This window comes from Sorex araneus, chromosome X (assembly GCF_027595985.1).
Source record: "Sorex araneus isolate mSorAra2 chromosome X, mSorAra2.pri, whole genome shotgun sequence".
Lineage (NCBI taxonomy): Eukaryota > Metazoa > Chordata > Mammalia > Eulipotyphla > Soricidae > Sorex > Sorex araneus.
Window position 1 is genome coordinate 110825995 of NC_073313.1, and position 19456 is coordinate 110845450.

A 19456-nucleotide genomic window follows, 5' to 3' on the forward strand; every position below is an offset into this window, starting at 1 on the left:
GTCACAAGGGAAAAACGCTTTAAAGGAATGAACCAAGTACAGGCAGGGAAGAATTTAAATTCAAGTTTAAATTTAAAAAGGGACTATGTTCATTTTTTATTTCAGTTCTTCAGGTAGAATTTCATAACTGGAGAAAAATATCACATTTTAAATATTTATTTTGAAAAAGTAAGGTAGTCTTAACTTATATGAGGTAATAGTTCCTTAAAATGAATATCTTGGGACTGGAGCACTAGTACAGCAGGGAGGGCATTTGCCTTGCAAGTGTCCAACCCAGGTTCGGTCCCCGGCATCCCACATGTTCCCCCAGCACCACCAGGAGTAATTCCTGTGTGCAGAGCCAGGAGTAACCACTGCATATCAGTGGATGTGACCCAAAAAGGAAAAAAAGTTAAAATTATTATCTTTTTCTCATATTTTTCCCCTGAGAGGATTCAAGACAGTTTGCTTGAATTTTAAAAGAACACTTCGTTCGCCCCACTTGAGTGACCAATTAAGACATAAGTCGAATTGGCAAAGGAAGTAGGGGACATTAAATGGATCTTTTAAATTTTAAGTGTTATTTTACTCAATTTTACAAGTTGATAATAGTGTCAATAGTAGGATCTCATGCATACAAAATTCCAACACCACACTTTTTATCAGTGTGTCTGATTCCCTCGACCATTGTCCCTAGACACCCCCTCTGCGACCATCCCTCTCCTTAACTATCGCCTCTACTTCGTCCAAATCTCTCAACCAAAGTAAGCTCTATTCCATACACCACTTCTCAAGTCTGTTATTTTGTACATTTTTTATTCCCTTACTGTGCTTCATTATATCATTCATATGAGAGAGCTTATTCCTTATCTGTCTCTCTCTGGCTGAGTTCACAGAACACAATGCCCTCCAGTTTCTTCCATGTGGTAGCAGGTTGCATGATTTCATAATTTTTGGGGGGTCACACCCAGTGATGCTCAGGGGTTACTCCTAGCTTTGCACTCAGGATTTACTCCTGGTATGCTTGGGGGACCATATGGGATGCCGGGGATCGAACCCGGGTCGGCCGCGTGCAAGGCAAACGCCCTACCGGCTGTGCTATAGCTCTGGCCCCGATTTCATAATTTTTAAAGCCAAGTAGTAATCCTTTGTGTATATACAGCAGCTTTTTTTGTCCAGTCATCTGTTCTTGAACACTTGGGTCTTTCCAGATTATGGTTATTGTGAATAGTGCTGCACTGAATATTGGAGTGAAAACTTCTTTTATGAATATAATTTTTGGGGCCCTTGGAATAGATAACTGGATGTGGTATTGCTGAGTCATATGGAAACTCGATTCTCAGTTTCTGGAGAAGTACCCAAATTGCTTTCCAAAAAGTTGAAACACTCAATATTCCACCAGCAACGTTCCACCAGCAATATATAAGGGTTCCTTTTACCTCATATCTATGCCAATACTAAGATGTATCTTTTTAATTATCCCCTTTTCCTCAACTAGCTCTCTGGGATGGGAAAAATCCACTTCTTCGAAGTGAATTTAGGAAAACCGGGACATGGAGCAGAGCAAAGTTTAGACTTTCTGGGAAGCAAGATGCAAGGAAAGGGAATTGTATCACCAGATTCTAGGAACAGTTAGTGATATAATATTGTCTCTTTGTCTCTCTTATCTCCGAGGTTCATAATCTGCCCAGACTCCATGTCCCAGCCTGCTTATTTGACCGACACATCTTTAAGTTTGGTCCTTATGGTTTGGATCTCCTGCTTTCAATATTTTTGTGACTTTTTATTGAAGCACTGTGAGACCATTACAAAGATGTTCATAATTGGATTTCATTCACACAGTATTCCAACACCCATCCCTCCACCAGTGTACATTTCCCAGCACCAGTGTCCCCAGGGTCTCTCCCATCACCACCACACCCCCGTCTGTCTCTATAGCTGACGCTTTCTCTCTCTCTATCTCTCTCTCTCTCTCTATCTATCTATCTATCTATCTATCTATCTATCTATCTATCTATCTATCTATCTCTGTGTGGTTTGTATATATAGCTATACCAGTTCTCTACACCCTAGGCCCTTGACTCCTGCCCCCCAGATGCTTCCCTTCTTGTTGCACTCTAGATTTCTTTCCCTCTCTTTTTTCCTTCCTATATAATTGCCATCCTTTATGTAGAGTGAAAAACTGTCATCATCCTTTTCCCAGTATGCAATACAGAATGAGGCATATGGTAGGGTACACAATAGATGTGTCATGTTAGTTACTAAATGAATAAATGACATGAATGTAATATGTGCCTGAATTTTCTTGCCCACATAAAATTGGCATAAGAACCCTTACCTAGGGGCTCGAGCAATAGCACAGTGGGTAGGGCTTTTGCCTTGCGTGCGGCTAACCCGGGTTTGATGCCCAGCATCCCATATGGTCCCCCGAGCACCACCAGGAGTGATTCCTGAGTGTATGAGCCATGAGTAACCCCTGTGCATCACTGGGGGTGACCCAAAAATCCTCCCCCCAAAAAAGAACCCTTACTCCTCATGGAGCCAGAGCTATAGAACAGCAACCAGGTCTTGAATATGGCCAACCTGGTTTCAATTCTCAATATCTCATATGGCCCTCAAAGCACTGCTAGGAGTAATTCTTACATGTAGAGCCAGGAATAATCACTGAGTATCATTGGGTGTGACCCAAAAACAAAACAAAACAAAACAAAAGAACCGTATTTCTCTTGAAATAGCATATAATTAATGAGACCAGGCTTTGTCATTTTAGTATTTTAATCATTCAATAGATGAATTGGCCTTTTGAGTAACAGTCCCTCCATATTTCCTAAAGATGAAGTTATGGAACAATAGAAAGTTATCTTAAATTAATTGGGAGGAAAATTCAATCCCCAGAAAACATTGAATTGTCCTACACCATCCCTCAGCCTTGAGCACAAATGGGATAGATCCATGCCTAAAATGCACAAACTCTAGATGGTATCAAGGCTGTGTTAGTTCACATCTGTCTTAGAGGCGAGGGAAAACATTTGATGAACAATATTTGAAACAAATACAGGAACTTATATCATGGTAGAAGGGAAAACAGCAACTGGAAAGCTTAGTCAATAGAAATAAACTCTGATAGAAATTTCAGTGACAGCCAGCAGGAATATCCTTGTCATCATAACTGAATTTTTGTTTATTGAATGTACAACAAATATTAGTTTCTGCTCAGAGTATTTGATGAATACCATTTCTGTGTTTACAAATGATAAGAGAACATTGTGGCTATATTTTAGTGACACTCACAGGTAGTACACAAAATTGAAGTTTGACAAACATCCTAAAAATGAATAAGGAAGATAAAATGCAAGCAACATTGATTAGTGTTCTATCCCTCTACTGGGAATCACCTTCCTGACAAGTTTCTTCAAAACTAAAAAGTCATAAAGTCAGAATGGGGGAAGTAACAACTCTGGTATGGTTCCAATAAAGAAAGAAATTCCAAATTTTGGGCTAAGGCAATAAGTGCCAAGTGGGGTGCCATATGAGTAGTGTTGTGGGGACCATCCCTACCCATTTTTTAAACCCTCTCTGCACAAATACTCTTACACAGACTTTAAGAAGGGGTAGAAAGTAACTAAAAAACTCTATAGTGTCTTTTGATTGTGAAATTACTTTTAAAAAGAGAGTTTTCCTTGTTTTTCAGAGTTAGCTGCTAGCGGGTACTCAGTAACTAGGAAAATATTTGATAGAATATTATTCTAGATTTATTTTAAAGACTTCTGACAAGTTGGATTCAGGAAAACTAGCAATAAATTCCTGGCGAGTTGAAAACCATGCAGATATTAAGTTACACGACTTGCAGGTGAGTAGCAACTGGCCTAGTCCTTAGGAACTCATTTTAGAATTGTCTTGCCTCGACCTATCCACTTTCTTAATCCTCTGCCAAAGTTTAAGGTTTGAGGCAGTGGTCAAGCTCTATGGCATAAGAGTTGGTGTTCCTCATAATGCTTTCCACCAACATGACAGGCTTGGGGTTTCTTCCAGCAAAACATGAAAGCCAGGTACAGATCAACATGGCTGCTGCTGCTCCACCTCCAGCACAGTAATAGGCCCAACCAAGCTGACAGGTACCTGTAGAAACAGGGACAGAGACATAAGGATGTTGTTGTCTTCTCATATATTTTTTGCAGGCTATTAGGATTAAAGTGACAGCAATAAACAGTAAGTGAAACTGTCTGCCAATTTCCTCCTTTCCTTCTTTGCTGAAGACCAGTACTTGTTTCAGCAATAGGTAATACAATATTTTGTTACAGGAGGAAACTGAGGAAATGATACGGGTGGAGGCAGTCATAGTGATCCTCATGACAGTCACTACAAAAAGTTTTATCGTGTGTCAAAATTATGCTAGGTTCATTGGACATGCATATTTTTGCAATACAATAACTCTATGTATGGTAACTGTACATTTGGAGTTTACCCACAAATGCAGTGGTGCTCAGACCTTATTTCTGGCTCTGTACTCAGGAATTACTTTTGATCACCATCAGGGGATTATGTGGTGCCAGGGATTGATCCAGGGTCAATAGCATACAAGTATGTACTTTACCCTGTTGACTGTCTCTCCAGCCCTGACAATTATTCTTATTATCTCTATTGTATGCAAATGAGGGACCAATACACAGGATAAACTAATTGTGCAAAATTATACCTGGAAATCAGTACAGTCTGGCTATTATCCTGGTTAATCTGGACTCTAGAGCTCCACAGTTTTAACCACACAGTTACAGTACAATGCAGGTACTGCTTGCAAAGAAAGGCATCTTTCATCATCAAGAGATTTGACCGAAAAAAAAATCTCTTATCTCTTACTAAATGTCTCTATTTAACATAGCCTTTCAAAAATTAGCTGGGAACTATGCATTGTAACCAAAGCCAATTTATAAGGAATTGTTCAAATTTAAATGGGAATGTGAAGGACTAGCTGCTCCAAAACATCTCCTCAATTCCTGCCATGTTATCAGTGTTAGACTCCTTCCTTTGAGGTATTTTTTTTTTCAGAAATCCCTCAGAAAATGTTAGTTCCCACAAAGGACAGCTATTATTATACAAGTAATTAAAGTCTCAACTAATTACTAAATGTGGACTCCTGAATTGGGTTATATGCCAAATCATACAAAATTATAGGGGAGCCAAGGAAAATTGGGGGGCCAAAGACATAGTACAGTGGTAAGGCACTTTCCTTGCATGTGGCAAACCCAGGTTCGATCCCCAGCTTCCCACATGGTCCCCCAAACACCACCAGGAGTAACTCCTGAAAGCAGAGCCAGGAGTAACTGAGCATAATGTGAACATAGCTCTAAACCCCCAATAAATAGATAAAATTAATTCTGTCATCTAAAAAAAAGAAACAAAAAGATAGGAAATGACCTTCACATACCTCAAAGTCTTGCAGAAAGATGGTTGTAACCACAGTCAGATGGAAAGTCAATATTAATCTCCATAATAAGTTACTTTTTAATAATTATTTTGCTACATTTAATTGATTCATATGTTACATAAAGAGTTTAAGATTGCTCCAAGTTCTACTTCCTTGCTTTTCCATCCAGACCAAATTAATTCTTCCCAAATTTCACACTTTGGAAACAGTCTTTCTACTGTCAAGACATCTCTCACACATCTTTCCAAATTCCCAAAATCACGTCATCCATTTTCAATTCATCAATTCATATCATCCTCAGGACAATACTCAGAAGTCACCACCACCAGGAACTTTTTATTGATTAACCTCAGCAGTATCAACTTCAGGAATTTTTCTTTTCTTTTTTTTATTAGTGAATCACCATGAGGTACAGTTACCAACTTATGAACTTTCATGTTTGCATTTCAGTCATACAGTGATCAGTGATTGTTTACATCCCTCCACCAGTGCCCATTCTCCTCCACTACTGTTCCCAGTATCCCTCCCACCACCCCCACCCCAACCCCCACCATCCTGCCTCTGTGGCAGGGCATTCCCTTTTGTTCTCTCTCCTGTTGGGTGCTGTAGTTTGCAATAGAGGTATTGAGTGGCCATCATGTTCCGTCTATAGTCTACTTTTGGTACGCAGCTTTCAACCCGAGCGAGTCCTCCCAACATTCTCTACTAGGTGTTACCTTCTCTTTATCTTTGCACCCTTTATATAGGAATTTATCTTTGCACCCTTTATATATATATATATATATATATATATATACACTTTATATAGATATACTGCTGGATGAGATGCTGTAGCATGAACTTTAAGATTTTAAATCTAAACTTTACCCCTTCCAGATTGTTGATTTAGTAGGATGAATGTGCTTTTTTTTGTTAAAACCAGTTAAAAACAGTGAGTTGTTCGTATGTGTAGTTAACCAAGAATTCTTCAAAGATGAATGAATTTTGGTGATGAAGGCTATGATTCAAAGAGCTGGAGAACATACATTAAATTCCTTAAGTCAAATTCTCTCATCAGAGTGCCTCATCACTGTGTATCTTTTCTTTTATGCTTCCGTTTCTGTACTTCAATGAATCAATCTTTTGTAAGTATTATGGCAAGTGTGAAATATTTGTCCTTCAGCGGATATAATTCTTTACCCATGGGCTGAAACATTCAAATGACTTACTAAAGTCTCAGAACCACCCCAAACATGCTAAGAATCAGAGTGTAAAATCTTTAAAAACAATATTATATTCAGAGAAAGTGGTTATTATTTTGTTTGTTCTGGGGCCACACCTGGCTGTGCTGAGGGCTTACTCCTAGGACCATTCTCAGGAATCACAAAAGGTAGTGCTCAGAGTACCATCTGTGGTGGAAGTGATCTACTAGAATTAGCAACATGCAACCAAGTGTCTAAAGTCCTGGACTATCTCTTCAGCCCAAGAGAAACCCTCTCAAATAAAATAATCCAGCTGTCTGTAAAATTCCCTCAACATTAACAGTAACAGTGGAACTCTGAAAAGAGAAAATCAAAGAATCCTGACTGAGGCAAGTAGCCATTATATCTTCACCCCCCCATCCATATCATCACACCTTCCCTTAGAGCAGAGGTTCGCAAACATTTTTGGCATGCCATTCCTTTTCAGGAAAGAAAAAAAATCACTCAGTGCCCCTCTTGAAATATGCTCTTTCAGTGAACAAAGAGAAAGTATCCCCAATTCCACCCAAGGTGTCTATCCTCACCTCATCATTTGAGAACGCCCCACCCGGGGAGGCAATGTTACCTGTATCAGGAAATTCTGCCTTAGATGCATACTCACTTAAAGTAGATTAGTGAAAACTAGAGATGGGCCAACCGTCAACTTCTTTTGTCCTTGATAGAAAGAGAATTTTCAAAAGTAGGTAGCTGATGTTAGTTTTTTACTTCATCGACACAAATCTTGGACATTGTTGTTTTGCAAATAAATTTATGTTTTCTATATAAGGATGAATCAGGGGCAAGGACCTACCACACTTTTTCTCCAACAAGATTTTTTTTTATTTTAAGGCCACAGTGTGGAGATGCTCAAGGCTTACTCCTTGACTGTGCACTCAGAAATTACTACTGGCGATGCCGGGGAGACCATATGGAATCAAACCCAGGTCAGTTGCATGCAAGCAAAGTACCCTATCTGCTGCAGTATCTAGCCCTGCCCGAACAAAATTTTATTAAAGTGCCATGGACCATCGTCAATCCCTATTTCTTAAAGTATTTTTGATCAATTTATTTATATAAAATTTATTAGTTATCTCTTATGCAACAAATAATTTAAGTACACCATCACATTTGATACACCTATGAATACTTTGGTGTTTTGGGGCTGCAATAGCTTTACATAGTAATATTATAAAATTTAACACAAATGTAACCATCTTATCGGAACTATGATAAAATTAATTTAAAAATAAATATTGGGGGGCTGGAGTGATAGCACAGTGGGTAGGGCGTTTGCCTTGCATGTGGCTAGCCCAGGTTTGATTCCAGCATCCCATCTGGTCCCCTGAGCACTGCCAGGAGTAATTCCTGAGCGCATGAGCCAGGAGTAACCCCTGTGTATCACTGGGTGTGACCCAAACAGCCAATTAATAAATAAATAAATATCGCTTACTCCATATGGTTTTGGAAGATTAAATTATCTATAAAAGGATTGGAAGCAGTAGTATCCTAAAAGCAGAGACCAGTTAACCAGAGGTCAGAGATGCTGCTACACATCCATGAATACATAAAACAACCTTACATAACAAAGGATTATCTTACCAAACTATGGGTTTGGAGAAGGAAGTAAGGGGAAAAGGTGAGGAGGCAAAACTAAAACAATGGTGATGGAAAGAAGTGGATACTCTAGTGGAGGGTGTGGTGTCAGAACACTGTATTAATGAAGCCCTACCATTAACTGCATTATAAATCACAGTGCCTAATTTATTTCTATTTTCTTAATTTTTAAAACTTCTTTAAAATTTTATTGAATCACCATGAGATAGTTACAAGCTTTCATGTTTTGGTTATAATCACACAATAGTCAAACACCCATCCCTCCACCAGTGCACATTCCCCACCACCAATATCCCTGGTATACCCCCCTTCCCACACTCCCCCTGCCTCGTGGCAGACAATATTCCCCATACTCTTTCTCTACTTTTGGGAATTATGGCTTGCAACACAGACACTGAGAGGTCATCATGTTTGCTCCATTATCTACTTTTGGCACACATCTCCCATCCCGACTAATTCCTCCAACAATCGTTTTCTTAGTTATCCCTTCTCTATTCCGAGGATTGCCCCATAGCTGGAAGCCTGCTTCATGAGCAGAGGGGAGAAGGCAGATGAAACACAGTGTCTAAATTTTAAGGATATTTTAAATTTTTTCTATGTTGAACAGTCCTCATCTAGACAAAAACATATATTTACACCTTAGTCTATAAAATTAATATTAATAACTGAAAGATTATCTCAACAGAATGAAATTTTCTTACAGAAACTGTACGTGTTTTCTTGTTGACCTAGGAAGTTATCTGTAACTGGGGATGGTCTGCCTTGAATTGTCTTGTATCCTATTCCAGGGAAGTTGTAAAAGCTTAGGAGAGAATTTTACTATATATTGAGAGGGGAAAAGCACTAATTCCCTGGGAGTTGGAATCATTGAAGAAATTTCTTAATCCATTGATCTCAGCCCATTCCTGTTTAAATTGAAGAAAATAATTACCTGCCTGGAGACAGCAGGAGAATCAAATGTGTTTGAGTTCCTTTGAATAGCATCCAGAGTTGCTGTTGCCTTTTGTTTCATACTGAATATACTAACTGATTGAGCCTCTATTCTAGAATTCTAGAATTGTGTAAGGAAAAATCTTAGAAAATAATACAGTGAGCTGGTATCACACCAAGGAATCATCTTTATAAATGTGCATAGATATCTGTGAAAAGAAAGATTATGACAGAATAAAGAGAAGATCCTAACTGCAAAATAGCTTTATGTTAAAGCTTCTGGATGAACTTTGAGATAAGACTGTCTATTTTTCTGCTCTTCTATATCATTTCTAACACCGTATCTTATGAGTCAGACTATTCCAGTGTTGAATTTGCTTTGACAAGATTCCTCATAAAAGTTATTAAATCATCACTCAGCAATGTGTCTGACATTTAAATCGAGACACTTTGCTTTTATTCTAAGCTGCAAATCAAATTGGTTTGAAACTTGACTCTATTACCTTTGAATCACCACTAACTTATGGTATTACAATACTGCTTTCTTTAAAAAACAAGATGCCATAGTTGCTGATATTTTAACTAGCCCTCTTCCCTATAACCCAAGTTATGTGCCTTTGAGAAATGGTATATGTCCAGTTGTCAATTGATCACTATGAGCTGTGATGTGGAGTTAGCCTCAAACCTTTTGTTGAGATATATTATTGGAGTTTGTGTTAGTGTTTGAATTTATAATAACACAAAGCTTGATTTGAAAACTTCCTCAGCAGGATGTGTATTCAAAGTAGTATCTTAGGAATCAAACATGCTGATAACTCATCCATTCAAAATCGTTCATACTGGAGGAAGAGAGAAAAGGTATTAGGAGAAGATCAACCCACTATGGAAGTTTGACAGTTTTTTACAAAACTTACCACATGATCTAGCAATAACATTCTTTGATATTTACCCAAAGTATTAAAAATATTTTATTGGGGCTGGAGAGATAGCACAGCGGGTAGGGCGTTTGCCTTGCACGCGGCTGACCCGGGTTCGAATCCCAGCATCCCATATGGTCCCCTGAGCACGGCCAGGGGTAATTCCTGAGTGCAGAGCCAGGAGTAACCCCTGTGCATCGCCAGGTGTGACCCAAAAAGCAAAAAAAAAATATTTTATTTACATGGCATTATGCACACAGATGTTTTTAGTGGCTTATTTATAGTTTCTAAAACTTGGAGACATCCATACGGTTTTTAGTATGTAAATTGATAAATAAACAATGGTACATCCTGGCAATGGAATATTATTCAGTATAATGAACTATCAATCCATAAATAAATAAAAGAATATTCAGTTCATATTACTAAGCTAATTAATAAGTTATTAATAAGCATACAAAATGCATGGCATCATGAAGGGAATATAGCTGTGGAAACATAAAAATAAACAGAAGTTGCCTTGATTTTGAGTGAGGGACAGAGTAAATAAGAAGAGCACAGATGATTTCTAGAACAATTAAAATGATTTTTATACCATATTGATGGCATATGTCACTATACCTTTATCTAAACCAAGAGTGAACTCAATGACAAATTATGAACTTTGAGTAATCATTATTTTCATCATATAGGTACATCAATCATAAATGTAAAACTTTTGTTAGGACTATTGCAATAAGTAACTGTGTATAGGACCAAGCAGATATAGAAAAAATCTTCTTACTTCTCAATTTTTCTGGGAACTTTAAACTGCTCTGCTAAATTTATAAGTTTATACAATTATTTACAAATTTTAAAAGAGACTGATGTGGGCATATATTTTAGGTTTCTGAATTCTTAACTTATAAAGAATCATCTGATAGAATTCTAGGACCCCGAAAGATTAGAGAAAGAGACAGGGAAGTGTGTATAGGACATATACAACCACTAGAACCACCAGACTGACTAGGACTAGATGAAATGCATTGGAACTTTTATATATGAAACATTTTATTTGATCAAGTAATGCCAAAGATCAAGGTCTGAGAACTATGCTCCAGAATAAGTTATGGCTATGATCCAGGATCAGTATTAAGACGCCCTGAATATTATTGTGATGAGAGAGAAGGTGGTGAGGAAAAGAAGTGTAAGGTAGCATGGAGATTTGGGAATGGATAACAAGGAACAAAGCTGTTTTAAGGATGTGAAATGCTCAAGATCTAGAGCAGGAACTTTATTTCCTATATAAAGAGAAAATCAAATCCTCAAAACTTATGATGTTATGATACGGAGAGGTGGTCAAGCTAGAGACAAGTAGAGGAAATATTTACATCTGTTCCATCTAATATGCCCCAATAACCAGATATTTGAGACACACTTCTCTTAACTTGGGCAAAATAAGGGAAGGAGTGACCGTAAGGATGAAGAACCTGAAAGGTAATCAACATATTTCTCTCAGCCTCACTTCTCAGATAGAGAACAATTACAAACAGCGCAAAATTCTGTGTGAGCCACATAAAAGAGAAACCGCTGCCTTCAACGTAACAAACCAGGTTACCTGTACTAACCTCTAGGGTTAGATTCTTAGCTCCAGAGAGACACACGAGACTCCTAACAAATCCTGTATAGTAAAGATACAAGATGGACTAAGAAGAGATCAAAGAGGAGAAAGATACTGAGGAGTGGGGAGTATCAAATGGGATAGATGAAAGTGAAAGGCTGTGGGAAGTGGATTTAGAGAGCATCAGAGATTGGAACACTGGAGTATATGATGCATGAGGACAGAGAAGTGGAAAGAGGATAGGGGCCTTTAACAGACCGCTTTCAAGTCAGGATGTCATTTTTTCAAAGCAGATTCAGTTCAGAAAAGCTGTTCTTTCCTGCACTGCTGCAAAATTAAGCTTATGCAACCATGATGGTACCCCACCTCCCAAAGTGCTGTTTTGTTAAAAGTACTGAAGAGTTGTCATTTGTTTATTAAATACATTTTAATATGGGCATCTGAAATTTAACTTAAGCGGAAATAGCAGACCATTGGGAAAAGGTGGTGGTCCCACTTATTAAGAGAAAATAATGCTGACTTTAGAATTTCCATAGTTTATAAACATTCCTAATGCAGCAACAGTAAGTGAGCAAAGAAATTTGTGATGTTTAGCATGTATGAATAATTATCAAGTAAAAAGTAAATTCAATGAATTCAAGATAAATTGCCAAATCCTCAGTGTAAAATATAATCAATGCCTGAGAATGGAATCCATGAGACGGGAGACCCTGAACTTATTGAAGATTTCAAGAAATTGTCAGATTTCCTTTTCAGAGAATATATATCTTAAAAATAAGGGCTGGAGTGATAGCACAGTGGGTAGGGCGTTTGCCATGCATGAAGCCAACCTGGGTTCGATTCCCAGCATCCCATATGGTACCCTGAACACTGCCAGGAGTAATTCCTGAGTGCAGAGCCAGGAGTAACTCCTGTGCATCGCTAGGTGTGATTTCCCCCCCAAAAAATACTTGGGGTAGCACAGCAGGTAGAACGTTTGCCTTGCACGCAGCCGACCTGAGTTCGATTCCCAGCATCCCATATGACCCCCTGAGCAGCGCCAGGGATAATTTCTGAGTGCAGAGCCAGGAGTAACCCCTGTGCATCACCGGGTGTGACTCAAAAAGCAAAAATAAATAAATAAATGAATAAATAAATAAAGCTTCTAAACGTTTCAGTGAGTCAGGTAAATGCATATTTGCTAGAAGCAACTACATGACACAATGATGTAGGCATTCTGAGTTGTCAACTTAATTCTTCAACAAACCTAATGTTCTAACCGGTAAGTCAGACCAAAGCACTAGAAAGTAAAAGAATGGCTTTATCACCCAAAAATATTTTAAAATCACTAAAAATACTCAAAACCTCCTGGTATCAGAGATACCCTAATTTGGTTAATTTTCTTTCTCTCTTGCAATTCTTCCCACCAGATTCAGTTCTTCTAATTAAATCTTCCTTACCACCTTGAGCATTTGCTTCTGTCATATCTCCATATTCTGCTAACCAGTATTAATTATTTGTAATACTTTCTTATAACTTTCCTGAGTTTTAGTTAGTTTGCTCATCTTTTCCCCCAACAGCTAGTGATTAGGTCATGAGTGTATCTAATAAATGTAACTAGTGCCCTTGGAATATTGTCTTCCATGGAGGCAGGGGAGGGTGGGAAAAGGGGGGTATACCGGGTATATTGCTGGTGGGGAATGTGCACTGGTGGAGGGATGGGTGTTTGATCATTGTGTGATTGTAACCCAAACATGAAAGCTTGTAACTATCTCACGGTGATTCAATAAAATAAAATTAAAAACTAGGCTTCAGAGATCTTGTTTACCCCTTCCACCTCCATGGAAACACAAGATATCTATTTCTGAAAAGGGAAGCTGCTTTTCACCAAATAATAATTCAGCTAGCACTTTAAGTTTGGACTTCCCAGTCTCCAGAACAACAAAGAAATAAAATAGTAATCACTCATAGTTGTTCAAGTGGACTAAGACAGATACTGTCCTAAAGAGGCAGGATGAAAACTAACCAACCAAATATTGTGCTTCTTTGACTCAGCATAAAATATTTAGGATGCTTTGCCTCTAAGATATTGAGTTTCTCTCCTCTGATGTCTATTTAATAGACATAGCAATCTGCTTACATCTACTTGAATTTTCTCAGTTAAATTTGTAACTGAAATATTATTGGTTAAATGTTCTATGTACTAATCACTATTGTAAACTCTTTGAACATGTAGTTCTCCCAAAAGTATGATTAACTTTCATAAGTTTCATAACTTTCATATGATCAAGTCAGCTATGCAAATATGTAAAGTATTATTAACTTTTATAGCTTTCATAACTTTCATATGCATAATTGAGCTATGCAAAGGAACCAAAGGGCAAAGTGGGACTGGTAAGCAGACTATTAATCCTGCAGGCACTACGATGTAGAATAATACAGGTATATCAATTTCAGTTTAATAGGGAAATAGAATTTTTCAAGGAAAAGTACTAAGTTAATGAGGTGAGAAAGGGAATAGAGCTATTGCTAACATAGAAGATGAACATATGCAAAGCAGCATGTGGCAAAGTACTACAAATAACATCACTCAATACATGTTGCCACTTTACAATTTCAAAGGCACTTTTTCTACCTATCAACTCACTTAATTCTTTTTCATTTCTTTTATTAATTCATCTAGTCGCAGTTAGAGGCAAAAAAATTTTTATAAAATAAACTGTATAGACAAATGATTGTTTTGACCAAGGTTCTGAATTAGAGTATGAAGAACAATCAGTCTGTGCCCGTTTATACTTTAGTATGTGATACAGGTAAAGTTGCTAGCAATGAGTGTTATAGTGAATTGGAAGCATGCCCAAATATTTATAAATTGGACCTATAGCCAAGAATTTTAATCTTTAAACCTTCCCTCTAAGATAAGGCAAAAGACAACCTTGCCCATTCTCCCTACTTCTACTCAATATAGTACTGGAAGTACTTGCCATCACAAATTAAGCAATAAAAATATAGCAAGGGCATATAGATATGGAAGGAAGAAGTCAGACGTTCACTTCTTGCAGATAACATGACACTATAGTTAGAAAATTCCAACAAGCTTTCAAAACAAAGCTCCTAGAATTAATAGATTTGTATGGCAAAGTGGCTGGCTACTAAGTAATATGCAAAAGTCCCTGGCTTTCTTATATACAAATCACTGTCACTGTCATCCCGTTGCTCATCGATTTGTTCGAGCAGGCACCATAATGTCTCTCATTGAGAGACTTATTGTTACTGTTTTTGGCATATCCAATACACACGAGTAGCTTGCCAGGCTCTGCCGTGCGGGCTCCATACTCTCGTAGCTTGCCAGGCTCTCCAAGAGGGGCGGAGGAATCGAACATGGGTCAGCGGCGTGAAAGGCGAACGCCCAACCGCTGTGCTATCGCTCCAGCCCCTTATATACAAATATTGAAATAAATTAAAGAGATTTTTAAATCCCTTTAACAATTGTGCCCCAGAAAATTAAGCTCCTCAGAATCAGCTTAATGAAAGAGGTGAAAGACCTATACAAATAAAACTATAAAACACGACTTCAAGCAATAAAAGAGGAAAAAAGGAAGTGGAAACGAATCCTGTCCATGTATTGAAAGGACTAATATCATCAAAATGGCAATGCCAAAGCATTATACAAATTCACTGTAGTCCCTATAAGGATACTCATGTCATTTTTTAAAAAAAATAAATAGATGAAACACTCCTGAAATTCATGTGGAACAATAAAGTCCCAGAATAGCTAAAGAAATACTTGGGACAAAAGAAGATGGGAGGTATCACTTTCCCCAACTTTAAATTGTACTACAAAGAGGTAGTAAACAAAACAGCATGGTGTTGGAATAAATAAAGACTCTCAGACCAGTGGAACAGAATTTACTATTCTGAGATAGACCTTCAGGTATGTGATCAGTAAGTCTTCAATAAAGGAGGAAAAATATAAAGTGTAGCAAGATAAGCTTCTTTAGCAAGTGGTGTAAGGAAAAATTGATCAGCTTTGCGCAAAAAAATAAACTCAGTTCACTATAACTATAACACTGTATCACTGTCATCCCATTTTTCATTGATTTACTTGAGCAGGCACCAGTAATTCCTCTATTCCTCCCAGCCCTGAGATCTTAACAGTCTCTCCTTACTTGTCTTTCCCAACAATTGGAGACTCTTTCAGTGTCAGGGGAATGAGAACTATCATTACTGTTTTTGGCATATTGAATAACCCACGGATAGCTTGTCAGGCTCTGTCCATGTGGGTGGGACACTCTCTGTAGCTTGCCGGGTTCTCCAAGAAGTGTGTGTGTGTATATATATATGTATATATGTACATGCACATATATACACATATATATTGTATACATATATATACGTATATATGTCCATGTACATATATACATATATATATTACTCTATGATTTGTTGCCTATTGTCTGCACTGCATCAAATATGTTTGGGTAATTATAGAAAATGGGTAGAAAGTGTCTTATAATGTGTCTGGAAAGCGGCCTGGAACATGGTGGCAGTTGGGTAGTGGAGGTCGGCTGCTGGGGCTGGGTCCCTTGGGGCAGGGAGGGTTCTCACCCACCCCTTTCTGGGGCGCCCCGAGTTAAAACAGCCTGGTGCTGTTTTTTAAAAAAATAAACTCAGTTATAAAAATTAACAACACATGCACAATAATCAGATCAAAATGTATTAAAGATCTTGATATGAAATCTGAATTTATAGGAACTTAGAAGAATATGTAGGCAGAACTCTCCATGACATTGAAGTTTCAAGACATGATGTGACATCTTCAAGAATGAAACACCACTAACCAAGCAAGTGGAAGCAAAGATAAACAAATGAGACTACATTGACCTAAGAAACATCTGCACTTAAAAGGAAATGATGAACAGGATACAAAGATAGCCTATATGGAAAGGGAAAAAAATTTACCCAGCAGTCATTTGATAAGCGGCCAATATCCAAAATATATAAGGCATTGGTGAACTTTGCAAGGGGAAAACATCCAACCCCATCAAAAAATACAAATAACTAAAAATCACATAAAAATGTTCTGCACCACTAATAATCAGGGAGATGTAAATCAAAACAACAATGAGATATCATCTTATGGCACAGAGACTGGCACACATCAGAAAGAACAACAAGTGCTGGAGTAGATATGGAAACAAAGGAACTCTCATTCACTGCTGATGGGAATTCCGATTGGTCCAGCCTTTCTGGAAAACACTATGAATATTTCTCAAAAATCTAGAATCTGAGCTTCCACACAACCCAACAGTCCCATTCATGAAAATATACCCTAGGCGCCCAAAAACAGAATGCAGAAAATTTACCGGTACTCCTATGTTCATTGCAGCACTATTTACAATAGCCAGAATCTGGAAACAACCCAAGTGTCCAAGAATATATGAATGGATAAAGAAACTATGATAAGAAGGACCACTATGACATTAATGGTTGGAAATGAGAGAAAACAGGCCAGGAGGAATGGTCAGTGATTGGTCAATGGTGTGGGAGATGGAGGACACTTAAGATAGAGTAGGGTCCATTATGACAATACTATTGGAAATGATCACTTTGGGCAAGAGCTGAGTGTTGAATGCAGGTAAAGGGATATACATTATAACCTCTCTGCATCTATATTACAAACCATGATGCATAAAATGAGAGAGAAAGAGAAATAAAGAAGAGAGGTGCCTGTCATAGAGGCAGGCTAGAGTTAGGGGGTGTCTTGAAGGGGTGGGAGGGAAACTCGTGACACTGATGCTTAGAAATTACACTAGTGGAGGAATGGGTGTTGGTACATTTTATGACTGAAACGCAATCATGAACAATTTTCTAATGCTCTATCTCATGGTGATTCAATAAAAAAATAGTTGGGAATGATCATTCTGGATAAGAACTGAGTGCTGAAATTAGGTTAAGGTATATACATGATAACCTGTCAGTACCTATAGTGCCTGCATAGAGGCAGTCTGGGGGGTGGGGGTAGGGAAACAGAACATCATTGGTGGAGGGAAATGTACACTGGTTAAGGGATGGGTGTTGTGACATTATATAACTAAAACTCAATCATGAACAACTTTGTAACTGTGTGTCTCACTGTGAATCAATTAAAAATGTTTTAATTAAGTTGGGAACAAAGAAAGAAATTTATCCTCTCTGAGTTTTAATTCTCCCTTGAGTAAAATGGAAATGATACCACCTACCTCACAATAGGTCAACTGAGACAGTACATATACACATTTAATGCAGCAACTGATGTAGGCAGATAGGTTAGGGAATTCCCCCCCACAACACACACATCATGGCAATAAAGTTTCTGGGAAATAATAAGTAATAAAGTCACCAGTCCTAAATCTGACCCACCTGTGGATACAGAAAGCAAGATCTTATAAGACCTTCTGCAGCAGCAGACCCTAAGGAGACTGGACCCCTCTCTACAAAAAGAGCCTGGAGAAAATTACCGGAGAACCCTCAATTCCTTCTTTCAATCTCATTAACCCTCATCCATCCCAGACCAGATGAGGCTGGACCCACGTTACGAGAGAAGGTCCAGCAGGAACAAGGTCAAGAAAAGGAGATTCAAAGAAGACCATTCCCACTCAGCAACGACCCTAGCAACTTGCAGCTGCATAGTATTCCATTGTCTATATACCACATCTTCGCAATCCATCAATCTTTCACTGGACAACTATGTTGATTCCATATCTTAGTGACTGTACTAAGTGCAGCAATAAATACTATGTGTGTTTGTCTTTTTGAATGAATGTTTTTCTATCCTGGAGGTAGATGCTCAAAAGTAGAATTGCTGGATCATATGCCAGCTCAATTCTAAGTTTACTAAGTACTCTCATACTGCATTCCACAAAAATTGAACCAGATGATATGCCCACGAGCAATGGATGAGAGTTCCTTTATCACCACATCTCCTGCCAACACAGATTATTCCTACTGGTTTTTCATTTGCCATTATTACTTAAGTGAGATGATATAAAAGATATGTTTTTCCCAATTCACAAATTCATATGAGTGAGTGAAGCTTGGTAAAGATTGTTTGAAAATAGTCATATGATTAGTACACAGATCACACACACACACACACACACACACACATATATATATATATATATATATATATATATATATATATATATACATTGTCCTGTATATTTACCCTTGACAGGTACTTTTTCCAGAAGCATGCAGTCATTGTCCCTTGGATTTTTTTTCTGGTTCATATCTTTGAAACCCATGTCACCTTACTAAGAGACCTTTCAGAGGGAGGCTGAGTGATGGCTCAATATGTTGTGCATATTGGTGGCCTGGGTGCAATCCTTGACACTGTGCACTAAGGAACGGTCTCCAATGCACAAAGCTAGGAGTGGCTCCTGAGCACTGCTTGCTATGCCCACCCCCATATAAACAGTGCCCTGGGTAAGTTTAGCCTATAATAATAGCAATAATTAAAATGGAAATTAGTGTTAGCATTTATTGAGTGCAGGTCCTGTACTAAATGTGCTAAAGATATAATCTCAATTTCATCCTCAGAAGAGTCCTGTAAAATGGACTCACAAAGTACTATACAGCCAATTTTTAATTATTTCTACGTTTTTAAACAGAGAAAATACAGCATCATCCCCAAATAGACAAAGACAACACTAGCAAAAGGTGAAGGCTAAAAAGGAAATCCATATTTAGGTTTGTAGAAGGAAATCCTAAAGGAAATATTAATAAAGGAAGTTAAGCGTGTATCACA

At 38.0% G+C, this 19456-nt stretch overlaps 1 protein-coding gene and 1 pseudogene across 1 annotated transcript in view; both read right to left on the reverse strand.

Annotated features, from left to right (window-relative positions):
* Window positions 1–413: 413 nt before the first annotated feature.
* On the reverse strand, window positions 414–532 carry LOC129400718 (small nucleolar RNA SNORA27; annotated as a pseudogene).
* A 3384-nt stretch (window positions 533–3916) lies between these two features.
* LHFPL1 (LHFPL tetraspan subfamily member 1) overlaps window positions 3917–19456 on the reverse strand; it is a 62461-nt gene continuing 46921 nt past the window's right edge. The window contains exon 4 of the mRNA XM_004614479.2: window positions 3917–4098. Within this exon, the coding sequence (XP_004614536.1) occupies window positions 3917–4098 (182 nt within the window). The remainder of the gene's footprint in view (window positions 4099–19456) is intronic.